This window comes from Diadema antillarum, unplaced genomic scaffold (assembly GCF_040938485.1).
Source record: "Diadema antillarum isolate AM-2024a unplaced genomic scaffold, OU_Dant_1.0 scf00000008, whole genome shotgun sequence".
NCBI classification, from domain to species: domain Eukaryota; kingdom Metazoa; phylum Echinodermata; class Echinoidea; order Diadematoida; family Diadematidae; genus Diadema; species Diadema antillarum.
The window spans coordinates 3,267,233-3,284,973 of NW_027270897.1; the positions used below are offsets into that span (position 1 = coordinate 3,267,233).

Here is a 17,741-nt window from a genome sequence, read left to right on the forward strand (position 1 = left end):
TCCTGCAGTAGATACATGTGTAGAATATTTCTGTGAGAAACAAAATATTTTCCATTAAACCTGCAGTCTTGGGGGTAAAAGACAGCACTTAACACTGCCAGAACACTAAACACTAAACACTGCCAGAAAGGAACAGCTGGCATCTCTGTAGCATAATTCCAATAACAAGGACTACTGCAAAGAAAACACAGCAAAAAATAAAAATGATAAAAATAAGAGGCATAGATAGAGGAAAGAGAAACATATGAAGGAGAGATGACAGAGTATAACAGAGAGATATCAAAGAGGAAAGTGGAAGAGAGATAGGAGAAAAACAGAGAGAGAAAAAATATCGCTGGTGGGGTGACAAAACCTTGTATCTCAAAAAAGTCACATGTTCAGGAGAGAATGAAAAAACATGGCAGCCAAAGCACTACATCAAATGGGAGAGCCTTTCCTTTGACATGCCTTGGCGGCTTCATTTTTGTGGTAAGCAGCTAGGATGGGGCACGACACCACTTGATTATCTGACCATTAATCCAAAACGGTGATTTTCACCAAAATTTGAGATACATGGGTCTTGTCATGCCAGCGACGCTTCGTATTTTCGCACACCTCTGTCTTGTTGTCGCTAAATACTTCAGCAAACAGGTGCATGACGACCTTGCATAAGTCGCAGTCTTCGTCGGACACCCTCGTGACTGGCGGCTTGGGACGGTTCGCCTTAACAGGCTGAACAGGCTGTGCAGCAAGGATCAAGGCTGCTGACTGTATACTTGAGGCAGGCACAGAGAGCTACACAGAAGGGGGGTGGGGGTGGGGAAAGGGAAAGGGGGTGGGTAGGGAAATAGATAGTGTCAATATCCTATCAAAGCACATGTTACACACAGTTGTACAGCAGTGTGCTTACCAAGCCTGAACCACATTGTACTTGTCAGGTGCTGTAAAGAAACTTCCATCAAAGGGGTTTACATTGTACCTTAACCCTTGAAACCGACCTCCCCCCCCCCCCCCACATCTTGAAAAAAGTTTCACAGCCCCTGCTCCTTAAAGGGATGGTATAGTATTGGTGGAGATGAGAATTGGGCTTTTAACTTTTTGCGAGATACCAAGAAAACACTTATGAAATAGTACAGAGCGTACCATTTTAAGAGGACTTCAAAGTTTATTTGATGAAAATCAGGTTTGAAACATCCAAAAACAAAGTAAAACAAAGCGATTGTAATAAAAGGTGGGTCCCACACTTTATTAGAATCGCTCTGTTTTGGATATCTCAGACATTTCAAAACCAATTTTCATCAAATAAACGTTGAATTCCTCATGGAATTACATGCTTTTTCAGATTTCATAAGAGGTCTCTCATTATCTCACCAAAAAATGTTAGAAACCTGAAATTAGGTCTCAACTAAAACTATACGATCCCTTTAACTCCTGATGAACATATCATCAAGTTCACAATGCATAAATTGACAAGACACAATGTACTGGTGTCATGTCATGAGAACAGAAAATTATCTTAATAAAGATGGCAAGGTTTTGGATCATGAACTCTACAGTACTCGTTTTACCACACATGTATGGCTAATTGCAGACTACAAGAACAACAATTGCTCTGGCATATTCAAGCACGCAACACTCATACAGTTTTGTACCACAGAAGCTGAAACCAAACAGCAACAGCACTTGGGCCTATGTGCATAAATCAACCATCGTGCACATAGGTGCATCTCATAGCGCTTTGTATCCAGTGGAAAAGGTGCTCTAAAAATATCTACTATCATTATTACATAGGTCTGATTTTGCAAAGAAGCTGAGTATTGCCTGAATGTCATGGAAAGCTCATACCTGGGCAGGTGCAGCGTCAGAGGTGCAGAATCCAATCTCGGTACAGACTGTGTCAGGATTCTGGAAGAAGTTAAAAAAACATGAGACAGCGTCACAAAATGGCTGAATCTGGGACTTCATGAAATAATGAGGTATTATCCACGACAAATATCTTTGAAGGATTTAAGTTCAATCAAATTAAGTTCAGCAGGCAGTCCTGTCCCCATATCTAACTTCAAAGATATTAGGATTCATACAATGCTGATTTGTTAACACAATCTCACAACTCTGTTATTACACACCTACAGTGAAAACATACATTTAACCATTGCAGTTGTTAATCTTTTTTTTTCCTTTAACCCCTCACAAAAAGTTTTCATGTCACAGTGTGAAACACGAGATATGAGGAACTACGAAATTCTGCTTTTACAGTGAAAAATCACATCGAATCATACAAATGAGTCGATGAGAATGGACTTTTGAAAGTAACTCATGGCTAAAATCAGTGAACACTTCAGGAACTCTGTCTGTTAAAGGTGCATTGTCCCGGTAGTGTAGAGGGCGCTGTTGATGATACTGCCGATCACCGTTAGCATTGATACGAAGATTACCGAAGTTGAGCTGTCATCGAGAGTAAAGTGCGTAGATGTTGCTAAGTAACGTTGCCTTCGTTGTCTTCTCTGTGCATCGCGCAGTCTGTAGTAATGCCAGGGTGCGTGCATATGTGCTTGTTATTATGACATCACAAAAGAAGTTTGCTAAAGCTGTCATCCCCCTCAGCCGAATCATGGGCCGAACTGTGATCCGACCACTGACTACAGTGAATCGGACTTCTCCGGACTCGGGGAAGTGGGCCAAAGCGTAAGCGCTAAAGAGGAGTCGATAGCGTAGGTCTCTATAGGAAACTTGCGCCGTGCGCCCGCGTACGCATTTGACTAAAACACCGGGACCATGCACCTTTAAGCTTATGCATGATGCCAGACCACCTGCAACAATTCCTGACAATACGACTGCAATATGAATGCAAATACAACTAGAAAAGCACTTGGAGAGACCTACCTCCGCCAAGCAACTCATTCTAGCCATACAGCATGCCGAAAATTGCCCAATATCCCAAAGATAAAGCTAAAGGAAGCCTGTGTTTACGTTGCCTCATCAGCTTCCTCCTCCACAGTGCCTCTAGCAGAGCAAGCGCCTTGGTGCATGAATGCAAACCTCAAATACGCGCAGCTTAAACTCCTAACGATAAAAAAATCCTTTGAAAATTTGCAAGAATTCCTGGATCACTACCAATGTAACTTAAAATCATCTGTTCCTTGTGTCATCATCCACTTTTTCTTTAAGCTTCATCCACATTCCGTTTACAACATTTTGGAGTTACTTTGCAAACAGACCAACAAACAAACCAGTGCCGACAACAAAATCTCCTTGGTGGAGGCAATAAGGCTGGATGAGAACTGTGCTTCGTCTAGCTTGACTCAATTCACACTTTTTTGATGTAGTGGGTGTTGGTCTGCTGCTTCAGTGTACCGATAAACTTCACACTACAATGTACACCATTCTTTAATAGGATTCATCTATTTTTACCCTGCCAGTAAAGAAAAATGTGACCCGCTACAACAAAAGGGTTCTAAAGTCGCGCACGGTCGAAGCGGTGAAAATCGAGTTTGAAGTCAGAGCATCAAAATTGGTCAAAACTTACGATTTTCTGATTTTGACATATTATTGTACTCTGACATATCTTCTATCATCTGTCGAAATTTTGAAGCAAAATGGTGAAAGGAAAGACAAAAAAAAATAGCGTTTTTCTGGGCCATGTTTTTTGGCGTTTCAACGAAGCAGAAACTGGTTCCAAAATTTGGATTGAGCGCCACAGATAGGCTCCACCCCTAACAACGACCAGAGTGATCTCATTGGTAAGTTTGCTGCTTGCCGCTAACCAAAGCGTGAAGCTCACACACTGCCCAGTCGACTGGTGCATGCAGGCAGGGTGCGCTATGCCCAGCCGCTTCTCCTGGCATCCTGGTCACTGATTGGTCGGTGAGGAGACCGCCGACGCTGTGCTTGAATGAGCATTTCGGGAGTTGCTAGGGTTTGCCTTCTATTGTCCGGAGGTGAAAACTGACTTGCGTGTCCCTTGATCGCGATTGCGTTGCAAGGAAAACTTTTAGGGTGCTTTTCTCGAAACAGTGATTTCCCAGACGTCTCGACATGCTCTCTTTTAAACATCGATATCTCCGCAGCCGATTATTTTTATAAGATGTGTTATATATCAATTTAAAGCAGAAAGATTAGGAAATTATGCCATGCAATTTTCAAATAATTGACCTCGCCCGACTTTAGGATCATTTCGTTGTAGCGGGTCACAAATGTAGTCAAACTCTGGTGCTCATTTCTGTGCGAATGAATAATAAATACATTTTCATGCTATCATAGCACCGAGAATACAACTTAACCCGTTGAGGATGAGTCCCAAGTGTCCTCGGGCAAGTGTTTACGAGAAATATGTGTTGTAGCAAAATCAGCCTGTCCTCAGTGGGTTAATAGTCAGCTTTCAACGAGAATACTGGCTGCAGAAATTGACGGGAATATCCCCGCGGGTATCGAGAACTATGTACTGACTCACAAGGGCAGTCTCCAGGTACTGGAAGACGGTGGGTCCGTAAGTCTGGATGAGGAGTTTGCATTCCAGCTGGTACGTTCCTGCATACTGGCAGAGGGTCTGTAGCTCTGTCAGGATCATTTGCTGCAAAAGTTTACCACAAGAAAATGGAAACAAATATATACAAACAATCACAGAGTTTGAGAGGCAGCCAGAACACTTCATGTGGCTGTAATCTTTTCCTAAGGTATGGAAATACGCATACCATAGCTAGATCAAGCGACTCTTAATATACATTTTAGCACTGCACACTAGTTCTTCCTCTTACTGGTATTCTTGATTGAGTCCAGGGCAATTACCCCAGTACCCTTCTACAGACCCTAATCCTAAACCTAATCCCAACCCTAAACCTAATGCTAACCCTAATCTTTACCTTACCACTAAACGGTATTTAGGCGGCGGAGGGGGGGGGGGGGGGGGGGTAATTGCCCTGATACACATTGTACAGATAAATTAAGTTCCAGGGTTAATTTGCCATAGAAATAATCATCTAACCTCAGCAAATTGGCAACTCTAAATTTTTACTGCATGCCCAATACTGGAAGTAGATATTACACTGAGCTGGCTATTTTTTAAACTCTACGCAAAATCTAAAAATAAGTATTAAAAGGTTGTCAGTTGAGATGACATCATATTTAATTTTGTAATCTCTGTTGCTGATTTGATTGAAGATCAGTAATAGATCTTGTGATTTTATTAAGGGATTTGAAAATTTTGTTACCAAAAATAGACAATGGCATACACTGTATATGGCCAAGATGGGGCTCAAATGAAGAGAGGGTTTCATTTTATTCTCCCTCCAGAAATAGCAACAATAAATGTTAGAGATACCACAAAAAAAAAAACAACAACGAACAAAACAAACAAATAAATAATCACCCATGTATAATTCACACCATTTTTGTCCAGAAAAAAAAATATTGAAAGTTGGGCATGCACTTTACACACAAAAGCAAGTTCCTGGGTCCTTGTTCTTTTTTTTTAACCCAATGTCTAAAGTTGGGGTGTATCGTATAAATAAGCATTTATACTACAGCAGAAAACCACAGAACTCAAACATGGTACAACAGCATATACTTCTTGCTATGATACGACTGCAGCTAAAAAACAGAAATTTCCGACACTTTCAGCCCAATTGTTGGACTTTACCTGAACTGTTTGGTTGCTAAGCATCCCATCCACATCAGTGATCAAAGTTTTACAATCGCTGCACAGAGCTGGGTCTGCCTTGAAAACCTGCATGCAATGAAACGTAGAAGGTCACATGAAATGTCACTTCGTATGATTGCAGATGCCGTTAAAATCTTGTGCATACTACATTGTATATGTCACAGGAGCAAAGAGGTCTTGCCTGCATAAACTAGCCTCTATTTCAATTTCACTTTTTTTTCTAAGTCTCTGGTGGTACAATGGGGGAAAAAGTTTCTGCTGGAATTGCATAAAAGCACAGGCTTGCAGGCAAACTTTCATTTATCAGCAGATCAATGGACTGAACAATCACTACGAGTAAGGATGGTGACTAAAATTGATTAGCCGATTGTTCCCCTTCAAACTCTTTCAATTAAAGCATGAATTATCCGATTCCTCTCTTTTCTCATTGCTCTTCAACAGTTCCATGTTTTGTACTACCTCTGCAAATTTGAAATTGTTGATGACAGTGCTTTACATTGGTGAATTTCAGAGTTAAAACTGTGATTTCAAAAAATGTGCCTTCAATTTTACTGATGAATACCACCAACATCATTCACTTTATGCTGATATATACATTTTTATTAGATGAAAAAAAAATATTGTAAGATGCAAGATAAACACGAGAGAGTATGGCATGACTTTAACATGCACAACAGAAAATCATAAAACAAATAAGGCACTCATTCAAAAAACAATGGCACGGCACACTGGAGGTCACATATACATAATAATGGCTGTGGAGTTGATGGTGTGGCAAGTGGCATCTTGGACTGAACTCATGGAGAAGTACTGGTACTGATGCTTGCTGCCAGCTCCTGACTGAAAGCAATGGAGAGGCATACAGTACAAGGCAACTATTTGATGGTAAGTGGGTGCACGTATGCATCCTATATAATCCCAGAGCAAATAAACACTTTGATATAAACAAAAGGAAACAACGAAAGTATCAGTCACCCCAATCTGATAAAGAAAAGGGCTCTTGCCACTTGGATGATTTAGAAAAAAAAAATCCTTCAGGACATTTGAAATAATGCACATTGATATAGAGAATAACATTATAATCAGCTGTGGTAAGTGAAGAAATCACAGTATATCCTTTGAGGGAGGGAATAAACAGAGAGAGAGAGAGAGAGAGAGAGATGAACATATATTATCATATCAAATGCAAAAATGTGTCTATGCACTTCCACAGTCTAGGTAGTCTACCTCAGTTGGAAGATATGCTGGAGTGGGGGGGGGGGGGGGGGAGTACATATGAATGGATTCACGATCTACTACCAATGCAAATAACAGGGTACATATATCACATACTCAAAGTCACAGCCACCTTTATCACATTGCCTGTCGAGAAGAAAGACCTGAACTCAACAGACTGTGCAGTTTCAATGGCCTTCTGGTACCAAAGTAACATAATATTAATCACAAAATAGTTAAAAAGTACAACAAATTTATAGCTGGGAAAAAAGAACCAGCAAATAACAAGCAGACAAGTTGCAGCCTTTCACAATAGAAGTAAAGTATGGATTTCACTATTTACAATTAGGGAGCATATATGCAAGATTTACAAAAGCAATTATGTTTCAACATACCGTGTACTTACGAGTCTTTTGTGGATAATCACTCAAACATCATTCCTGATGAGATATATTTGTAACAATTTGAGAAAGTCAAATGAAAATGGTGCTGCAAAAAGCTCTGAATATCAACCCTGAGGATAAAACATGGTATTAAAATTCTCCAGCTGAGCTATCCTTGATGTGAAAACAAACAAACAAACTGACAAACAGAACATGACATAAGCATGACTACTTCCACATAAATACACACACAAGTACATAAACAAATGCTCACACACATACACACCCACACACATACATACATACACAAGCATGAATATACGGGGACACAGTATGAAGCAATGCAATCGCACACACACACTCACGCAATACATCATGTATTAAAGACAAGTTGACTTATTGACGCACAGTTGAGAGACTACACTCACCCATGAGTATTTTGCATTGAGTGACAATTTATTTCACAGTTTAATCATTTCTCCAAGTCAAAATCTTCAGAAAATGCTTCCATGTACACATCTGTATGACACAGATTGCTATGTCAACAGCTGTGACACGACATAATAAAAGGAAGACATTGCAAAAGATATGCGTGTCATACGAAGTGAAGAGCACAACACTGTCATGAAGAGATCTGCAGACACATAATTAAATGCGCATAAATTCAAACATATGATGAACATGAGCAAACGCATGTCGATATGCCGCTTTGTAGATACATGCACAGCGGAGTGAATGACTCGCAATGAGTGTGCCGATGTGAGATGTAGCCTGCAGGGGCCCTCAAAGCAGCTCTCTTCCTCTGGGCATCCCCCAGAAAAAACAAAACAAAAGAAAACTTGCCTGTTTCCATAGTGAAGAGGACATGCAGAAGCCTAGGTCATTGCATATGGTACTTGGATCCTAGAATAACATAAAAAAATATGACAATACAACACAGTTTTAAGCTTCCTCTGATGCAAACATAACAATGACAGGTTTAAATATCGGTAATCTAACAATTGGTCTTCTCCCACTTCGTCTAATAGCCATTTAGTCCCAACTGACATGGTCTACTCCCATTTCGTCTACAACCAGTTCGTCTAAGGACCATTTAGTCCAGTTGCCACTTAGCCTCATGACCAGTTGGTCTACTTTCAAATGGGCTATATGCTCATTTCATCTAATACCCACAATCTATTAGACAAAATGGGAAAAAATCCAAGGAGACAAAATTACACCATCTGGTCATTAGACGAAAAGATAATTAGCCAAACTGGGCATTAGACTGAGTGAGGATTAGACCAAATGGACATTAGACGAAATTGATAGGAGATCAAATGAGTTTAGCCATAGTGGTGTTAGACGAACTGGGAAGTAGACCATCTGATAGCAGACCAAGTGGCAATAAACCTAAATATCACCCAACTTCAACTGGAAGGTTCTGATTGTCAACTCCTTGACTTAACAAGTTGATGTAAAATGTAGCTTATTTATAAACAGTACAAGGATGCAATGCCACATAAATCTAAGTAATTTCATTGTATAAAGCAGCAAACTTATTTATCACCAATTTTCACTTACACAAAATCTCAAATCTCAAAAGCATACACACAAATTATCCGGATGCACGCATATCATCATACGTCGATAAATTTTCGAGCGGTCAAATTCACAATCATGGACTATCCTAATGAATGGAAGAATGAATGTGTGCATGTCATATTCATGTTGGGATCAGAGTTAATATTTTTTTTGTGCTGTTAGATTTGCAAAGAGCATCCAACTCACAAAAGTAAAGACCGCACTGAATATTTTGAGTATACAGTACTACTGTATTCATGTGAGTCCAGTCCACTGAAAAACGGCTGTCTCGCACTTCATTCTTTATTTTGATCAGAAATTGACAAATGTCGCACAAGCATTGTATGATGTACAGTAGTTACACATCAGATCATTCTTTACATTCCATCTCTCTTTTTTTTTTTTTTTGTCATATCTAATTCACAAGATTTGCAAAAGCGAAAACTGGAACCAGCAAACAGTGGCCCAATCTCAGCTCACCAGAGATGAGACGATGAACTGGACGACCTGGTATCCGTACTGGTCTACGTAATCCCTGCACATGTCTGCACTGTCACCCATCAGACTACACACCTGTTCCACTGCATTCACGATGGTATTCTGAAGCAAATGACACCAAACATGATGTTAGGGACTACACAACTGACTCTGAAGAAACTGAACTTGAAGCAGTTTTATCACTGCCTTTGAATTAATTCATCCCATCACATGTGTACACCGATTCCCCCTCCTGTGGCTGAAAATCTGTGTACATTCATGAGAATCTGTAGTGATTTCATAACATAATATACATGTAATTTGAAAATGGAAATTATTAGATCTTATATAATCTCATTACACATTTAAGCATATGCCAATATGTTAATGCTCAAGTATTGGTTCTCTTGTCTGTAAACTCATCTAATCAAGACAATCAGATTAACCCAGAATGTTTACACACATTTGCATTTTAAAGCCTCACTATGCCAGCATTCAAGTCATTCCAGTGTCTGCTAATTTCTAATTTTTCTGCATACCTGTGCCCTGTTTTTCCCCTGAAGGATAAACAAAGAAGATTAAATGTAGAAAGGCTTTAACAAAAATCAAAGAAAGAGAGGTACGTACGAAAAATGTACATGGATACAAAACATACCTGCACATTTGGATCGTTCAGTTTGGACAGCACATCTGTAAAGAACTTTCCACAGTCAGTACACTGCTTTGAAGGTCCTGTAACCTTCTGTGATATAAAAAAAACATAACAAAACAAAACATAAAACACGAAAAAACAATAGAATAAAGTCTAATAGTTTAATTGCAGCACTGATCACAACTTGAAACAAGATTACACATGGTTTTACTCAAAGAAGGGTTTATAGACACTTGTAGTGTCTTCACAGATACAGGAGACAAAATAAACAATAATTCAGCATCTTTTCTTTTGATTGATTTGTTGCTGTCCTGGAAAGCAGACTTGTCAAAAGAGAAAACTGATTTTATGTAATCATTTTCCTTTGACACACCTTTCTTGATTTCATCAAATAGGCAGCAAAGCAATCAAATAACTGCACAAGGAAAGAAACTTTTACCTGTTTGACACGAGGAAGATGCACAGACATGCAGAAGCCCAGGTCATTGCAGATGGTGCTGGGATCCTGAAATGTCAGGTGATCAGGTAGTCACATGATTAACTCACATGGGTACACACTATGCCCAGGGCTAAGAACTAAAGCAATCAGTACACATGGGAATGTCTAACTAGAATTTCCCTCCCCGGCGACATCAAACACACTGATTTTTGACACTCCAAAGATGGCGTCATTTGTGGCAAGCATAGAGCCTAAGTCAATGAAACAGGATCCGGAATAGACATACTTCTCAAACACTGATCCAAAGACTATCCATGTTTTTGTTGTTGTTTAATGATTTCTTTAATCAATTTCAATTATTTGCTTAGGACATCTCAATACCGTCACAAGTATTCCAAAATGTAATGATTACTTGACTATTCAGGAAGGCTCACTTTTACTCATGTCTGCTTCAAATTGTTCAGCAGTATCTACTTTGGTCGTTGCTTCACAGACAAAACAAGACAAGACCTCACTGAAAACTCCCAAAGATATGTTTCTTTTGAGTAGCTAGTAAGCAACCCACTTGCCTTCTGTTTGGTCAGCAATGTTCATTAGAGTACTGATAGACAAAAAGCTGCATATTTCCTAACAAGTCGTGTTGAGTTTGCTGGTCATAGATGGAAAATGACTGCAATGGCACAACTCTTCAATTTCACTAATGATGTGTTTCAAATAAAACGACTTCACTTTGTTAGTGCATGACTGCACAAACATGACAAACAAAATCACAGAATCTGAAGCCACGCCACAGCTGCAAGACATAGATTATACACAGTAATGTAATTATTGATTGCGCATTCCTTTGTCATACCGCTTCTATCTCCTTCAGACTGCATCCATCATCAAACTCACCAGAGACGAGACAATGAACTGGATGACCTGGTATCCGTACTGGTCTACGTAATCCCTGCACATGTCTGCATTGTCGCCCATCAGACTGCATACCTGTTCCACTGCATTCACAATGTCATTCTGAAGCAAATAACATCACAAAATGGAGCCAGGGACTGTACAACTGGATATGAATTTACTGATTCTTGAGCTCTTACATCACTGTCTTTGCCTTCATATAATATCTAAACTGATTCACTCTCCTATGAGAATATCTGGTATCCAAGCTGAAAATGAGCATGCATTCATGTGTATCCATAAAGTAGTGATTGCATAAGGCTGCGTCCACATAGAAGTATACTATTCGGGTTTTCGTTTTCGAGGGCACGCGAATAGCTTGAATCGAACGATAGGATTTCCTAACACCGGATCTGATAAGAGGGCACTATTCGAAAGTACCGAATAGCATAGAATAGTATAGCATAGTGGGAATCGAGCTTGTTCCATTTTCTTGCAGCGTATACCGTCTCTCGTTTATGAAATAATGACAATTTGGTCTGGATTTGCCCTTTAGCAAAAATAAGCATGCAGACTGACATTCTGATTCAGTTTAGAAATTGTTAATAAGATTTGCTGGGATGTAGGAGGAAGAAATCCTCACTGCATGGGATGGTGAGTTGACGGTGCGGGTGATGGTGTACTGGGTGCCCGAATAGTGAATAGCGAATACCGTATACTTCTATGTGAACGCAGCCTTAGAGAATACACAAGTAATCTGCAAAATCATTTATCTTGTTGCACCTTTGAGCAGATACCAATGTGTTGATGCTCTATTATCAGCTCTTCAGTCCATCCATTCAGCTCATTAGAAAGCATCAAATTCAGCAAAGCTTACGCAAACAACAGAAGTCTTTGTGGTTGAAAACAAAACCCTTCAATTCAACTTTTGTGCACAGCTGTTTTCCCATCTTTCCCCTGAAGGATACACAAATATGACTTCACATAGAGAGACTTTAACAAAACTTTTAATAAACAAAGAGTTACGTACAAAAAATGCAGACAGCCACAAACATACCTGCACATTTGGATCGTTCAGCTTGGACAGCACATCTGTAAAGAACTTTCCACAGTCAGTGCACTGCTTTGAAGGTCCTGTAACCTCCTACGGTTGAAAAGGAAATAAAGAACACGATGAGAAAAGAAAGAAGACAATACGAAACCCATTAGTTTAATCCCAGCACTGATTCACAACTTGAACCAAGACTACGTATGGTTCACTCAAACAAGGATCTACACACATATGCACATATCTAGTTTCTTCACCAAAAAAAAAAATATGTGTACATAAATGCACAAGACACAATTTACGAATTCCATATCTTCTCTGCTTTACTTGTTTTTTGTGTGTGTTTTTTTGTCTGTCTGTCAAAGCACACTTGTCAAGAGAGAAAACTGATTTTATGGAATTATTTTCCTCTGACACACCTTTCTTGATTTCATCAAATTGGCAGCAAAGCAATCAAATAACTGCACAAGGAAAGAAACTTTTACCTGTTTGACACGAGGAAGATGCACAGACATGCAGAAGCCCAGGTCATTGCAGATGGTGCTGGGATCCTGAAATGTCAGGTGATTAGGTGGTCACATGATTAACTCACATGGGTACAACACACTATGCCCAGGGCTAGGAACTAGCGCAATCAGTGCACATGGAAAAAGAATTTCCTTCCTCGGCGACATCAAACACACGTTCACGGACAACCCGGGATGGTGTCATCTACACTAAGTATAAAGTTTCTTTGAAACAGGATCTGTTATGATAAGCATACTTCTCAAATACTAATCCATTACTATTCGTATTCGTGATTTCTTACTCTGTTTCAATTATTTGTTGAGGGCATCTGAACATTTGCATGAGTCTCCAATTTTGCAAAAGATGTGTTTCAAATTAAAACCACATGCTTTGTAGCTGCTTTCGTGCACAAGCTTGATAACAAAATCAAGTGCAAAAGGTCAAAAACCATGTCCTCGCAACAAAACATACACCATTCAAAGTAACACAACAATGTATTGCACATTCCATCATCATGTTGTTTCTTATGCCTTCACGCTTCATCCATCATCAAACTCACCAGTGAGGAGACGATGAACTGGATGACCTGGTATCCGTACTGGTCTACGTAATCCCTGCACATGTCTGCACTGTCACCCATCAGACTACACACCTGTTCCACGGCATTCACTATGTCATTCTGAAAGGTAGAGACAAAGCATACCAGAAATACCAAGCATACAACCACTGAGGGCACAGAACACTGCCAGTTATCGTATAACACGGAAAATGTGCAACAGATCATGCAACTACTACAACGAAGAAAGTGAATAGTAAGACATGCTAATCAAATAAGTCATTATTCCTATTCCAACCAAGAGCAATGCCAAATTCCTGTTTTGTATAGAGTTATGGGTCGTATTCAGATGGACACTATGTTTAGTGTCACTCTGCACTACATCGTAATAATGCACACATATCATATTTCCTATATTTCTCTATGTAATATCTCAGGCAGTAAATCATCAAAAACATATAATATTCTATTATCTAGTTACTTTTGTCATTTATTATTTCTTCTTTTTTCAATTTGAAAATGACTCAAAAATTTTAACAAACTCAAATCAATACCGTAAAGGGTACATTGTATTTTGGAGGAGGATTGGGTACATAGCACATATGGGCCTAAGTAAGAATGAAATTATGCAAATCCATGAAATCAATCACTGTGGGAGAAAAATAAATGGGACTGATTTAATCTAAATACCCATGAATGGCCTGTAAAAGAGTTTCAGACATCCATGTTTGAGTATGTGTGGAATGTTTGTACAACTTACTTCAATATGACAGAAGCATGCACAAGAATGAATGAGCTACTTTAGAGAAAGACTTACCTTATAGATGTCTCTCCTCGGATACTTGGCATGGTATGACCACAAACACACACGGGTGGATTAAGTGTCATGTTTGCCGATGAAAGGGCTGCTGGACTGCAGTGGAATGCAATATACGCTGTGGCTTCACTCCGTACTATACATGATATATACCACAAACTATCACTACAAAATCATAATCAGCATTTCTATCATTGTCGTCGTCATCATCATCATTGTTGTCATCAGCTACATTATCATCATCATCATCATCATCATCATTATCCTCATCATCATCATCATCATCATCATCATCATCGTCCATCATCCTCATCATCCTCATCATCGCCTTCATCATCATCATCATCATCATCATCGTCGTCATCATCATCATCATCCTCATCATCGTCGTCATCATCATCATCCTCTTCATCCTTGTCATCATCATCATCCTCATCATCATAATCACGATTATTACCACGACCTTTGTGTAGACATCATCATTTTGCATGCGTGATACTTTACAAGCTGAAATGAGTAAATCACACACACCTCCTCACAAAGTATGCCCTCACACACAACGTAGCGGGAAGAGGGTGTGTCGAGTTGGAAGCACATTCTCTACGGCAGCACCTTATCAGGCCAGGGATGTATGAATATGTAAGATGCTTATGAAGACGGTTCAAGTTCGAGAGCTTGAAGTCATAAACAAACACACACATACATTTGTAAACACATTCCAACCTCTCCAGGCAAGTGAATATACACAAAGCCAGTGGTAACCATAAAAACAAACACACACATAAACACATTCCAACCTCTACAGGTGAGTGAATATACAACAAAGCCAGTGGTACCCATAAATGCATACACTTTAAAATGACTACACATACCGGAACCATCATTTGCATTGCACTAAACACAGACCCGAACACACAGGCTCTTTGTCACTCCTGCACTCAGTACAATGTCCTCAGACTCACTACGAATGCATAACACTAAATGCAAGTGTATGGAGAAAGCTTTGGAATGTTCAATTCAAGATTTTCATTGTGCTTCATTCTGCTCCCTCAGACGGCAGTCCTCGCTGCTCACTCTGTCAATTTGGCAATTTGACGAATGTGTACATGGTGGTAATTTCCTCCAGCAAACTTTGTCTTCTTTGTGTTAAGCTCCTTTAACATCCCCACTTTTTCACGAAGAATTTGAAGGCAAAACTCTCAAAGGTCAGGAGTCTTTGGGTTTTTGTTTTGTCTTGTATTTTCCTCAATTTGTTTCTGTTGTTTACATTTTTTCCCAAAAGTGGATCCCCCCCCCCCCCCCCCCATCTTCTTGGTTCCAGGGTCCCTGAACATGGCAGGGGTTTACAATTGTCAGGTTCCTTTGGCACAGGACTAATGCACACACAGGCTCTACAAAAGTAAAGGGGGATCACTTCAAAGAACACTGCGATGAGTCAAACAGGGCTCCCAACTGATACACAAAACATTCAAAAAGTTGATCGCATATGTAGCTTTATACACTGTGGGTGGCAGTGCACAATGTCGAGGTAGCATCAGAGTTGATCACTGATTTTACAATGCAGGCTGGCCTGCCGTGAAGCATTCACTGAACCGCTCTCAAATATCGGATTGCGCAATTTTGACATGCGCCGAGTCAACGGCACAGAACAGATGTGTGACTGGTTATGCAGGTTCCATGTGGAATGAATGAGACTTGATGTCACACACTGCAATGTAATGGTTCATCATCGCTTAATCGGTGGCATGTTTGACCTGTTGAGAATGAATGAAATGTTGATTATTATTGGTCTGCGGCGTGACTGTCTTTCTCGCGGAGGGAGAATGCACGCCGGTGGATGAAAAGCTGACTTTAATCTGAACTTATATTTACTTGAACGGTGGGGTCGTTGAGTTTGGACAGAACGTCCGTGAAGAACTTCCCACAGTCTGTGCACTGCTTAGACGGACCTTGTGGACCCTGGAATCACATGAACATGGAAATACTCAAATCGCCATACAACCTACAGCAAAGTGTACATTTCCTGCTTTTTCCACGCTATGTGGCAAGTACTACCTGCATCAGAACTAAATAGAGGAAAGACTGAAAGTAAATGATGTAGTACAGACGGATATTTCCAATGATTTTGTCGACAACGCTGCTCCTGCTATTAAAGAAAAAAGAATAAAATAATCAAGTTTGTCCCTGAAATATGGTAGCCAGTGAAATACCTGTACCTAGTAATCATGTGAAAATAGTCAAAAAGCGTTATTTTAGCACAGTGCAACATCAATCTTCGGGGAAAGAAGAAGAAGAAGAAACACTATCAATAACCGGAGGGAAACAATGGAGAAAACAAATAGACAAATTAAACCGATTCCGGCAATTGGTGTTAGTATATAATGTATCTAAGCCATCTAGTAGGCAGCAATGGAGGGGGGGGGGGGGGGGGGGGGCAAAGGATTTATCTGAGACGTTACAGAGACATTTACTAAGCGATCCCTTTACAGGGGATCTCACATCCCCTCCCTCCCCCTGGGAAATATAATGACACAGCATCGCAACCAATTCCTTACCTTGAACGGCATTCGTGGGACTGAGGTTGTTGAAGAGCAGAATCCAATGCCTTGACACACCGTCTGGGGATCCTGCGTTTCGGTCAGGGCACACAAAAAAATTGGGATACAAACATTATGAGATCTTCACAGATTGCCGTAAAAATATAGCGGAGAACAAAATACATTGACATGAAAACAGCTGAATCTCTTTGAGTTCACCTACATTGCGGCTATGATATTGTGTGACACGCTGTATTGGAATCACAGCATCTTCTACGAACAATGATAAAGGGCTCACACGGCTAAATAATTCCCCATAGAGACGTGTGTTAAAATTCAAAATTCAAAAAATTCTCTAAAGTAGCTGGGAGAAATAAGGTGTACCATCTTCACTAACCTGGATAACTGAGATATACCCTTTCATTCATCAAATTCCCAAGGCAGGTTCTTCAGCTCAAACTCTGTCCAAGGGTCTACAAAGCCAGACTACAAATTCTTTTCACTCAAAAAATCACCTATTTTCTGTACATGCACCCAATGAAATACAGTCCCTTCAAATTCCATGAGAAAAGCTTTCATCTTCCAACCAAAACGCAGTTTGTAGAGGAATTCATACTCAATATCTGCAGCTATTCAGTTTTTTGCCAAACTGCATTATTGATTTTTAATTAATTTTTTTCATCATTTATTTTAGTATCTTTGGTACGAATTTGTGAAGGGGTCTGGGACATTCCATTTCATTTACAGGTGTGAGCCCTAAATTTCACTGGTAGCCATCTGCCATTTCTTGGCTTGGAATGGGATGTGGAATAGTGTTGCTATGGTAGTTACCATTGATTGCAGAGTTTAAAGTTTAGAACTACGTCTACTTTGGATGGACCACTGAATGCTGGTCAATATAAAAGCTTGGCAGGGTCAAGATAAGTGCCTAACGTAGGCACATGCAGGGTTAACGATAGCCACAGTCTGAGACACCCAAAACAGTTTTCAAACACCCCCAACATTTCATTCCACGGATGGA

At 39.9% G+C, this 17,741-nt stretch overlaps 2 protein-coding genes across 2 annotated transcripts in view; both read right to left on the reverse strand.

Annotated features, from left to right (window-relative positions):
* LOC139718591 (uncharacterized) overlaps positions 1-17,741 on the reverse strand; it is a 73,396-nt gene that overhangs the window by 16,642 nt on the left and 39,013 nt on the right. The window contains exons 17-21 of the mRNA XM_071630060.1: positions 16,739-16,810; positions 5,615-5,701; positions 4,430-4,549; positions 1,825-1,884; positions 595-774 (exon numbers count right to left, since the gene is read on the reverse strand). Coding sequence (XP_071486161.1) covers positions 595-774; positions 1,825-1,884; positions 4,430-4,549; positions 5,615-5,701; positions 16,739-16,810 — 519 coding nt within the window. The remainder of the gene's footprint in view (positions 1-594; positions 775-1,824; positions 1,885-4,429; positions 4,550-5,614; positions 5,702-16,738; positions 16,811-17,741) is intronic.
* On the reverse strand, positions 6,371-16,721 carry LOC139717909 (prosaposin-like). The gene is made up of 10 exons (XM_071629399.1): positions 16,683-16,721; positions 16,056-16,142; positions 13,370-13,489; positions 12,789-12,854; positions 12,313-12,399; positions 11,259-11,378; positions 10,365-10,430; positions 9,929-10,015; positions 9,277-9,396; positions 6,371-6,475 (listed from the first exon to the last, which is right to left on the reverse strand). Exons 1-10 carry the CDS (start codon positions 16,719-16,721, stop codon positions 6,371-6,373), a joined length of 897 nt encoding a protein of 298 aa, XP_071485500.1.

Bases quoted from the DNA above. Each gene is read 5' to 3' on its own strand.
- LOC139717909 (XM_071629399.1), bottom strand. From the start codon at position 16,721: ATGCTGTGTCATTATATTTCCCAGGGGGAGGGAGGGGAT. The intron at 12,855-13,369 runs GTGAGTTTGATG...CTGACATTTCAG, and splicing joins AGTTCATCGTCTCCTCACTG to GATCCCAGCACCATCTGCAA. The intron at 9,397-9,928 runs GTATGTTTTGTA...CATTTGCTTCAG, and splicing joins TGAACGATCCAAATGTGCAG to AATACCATCGTGAATGCAGT.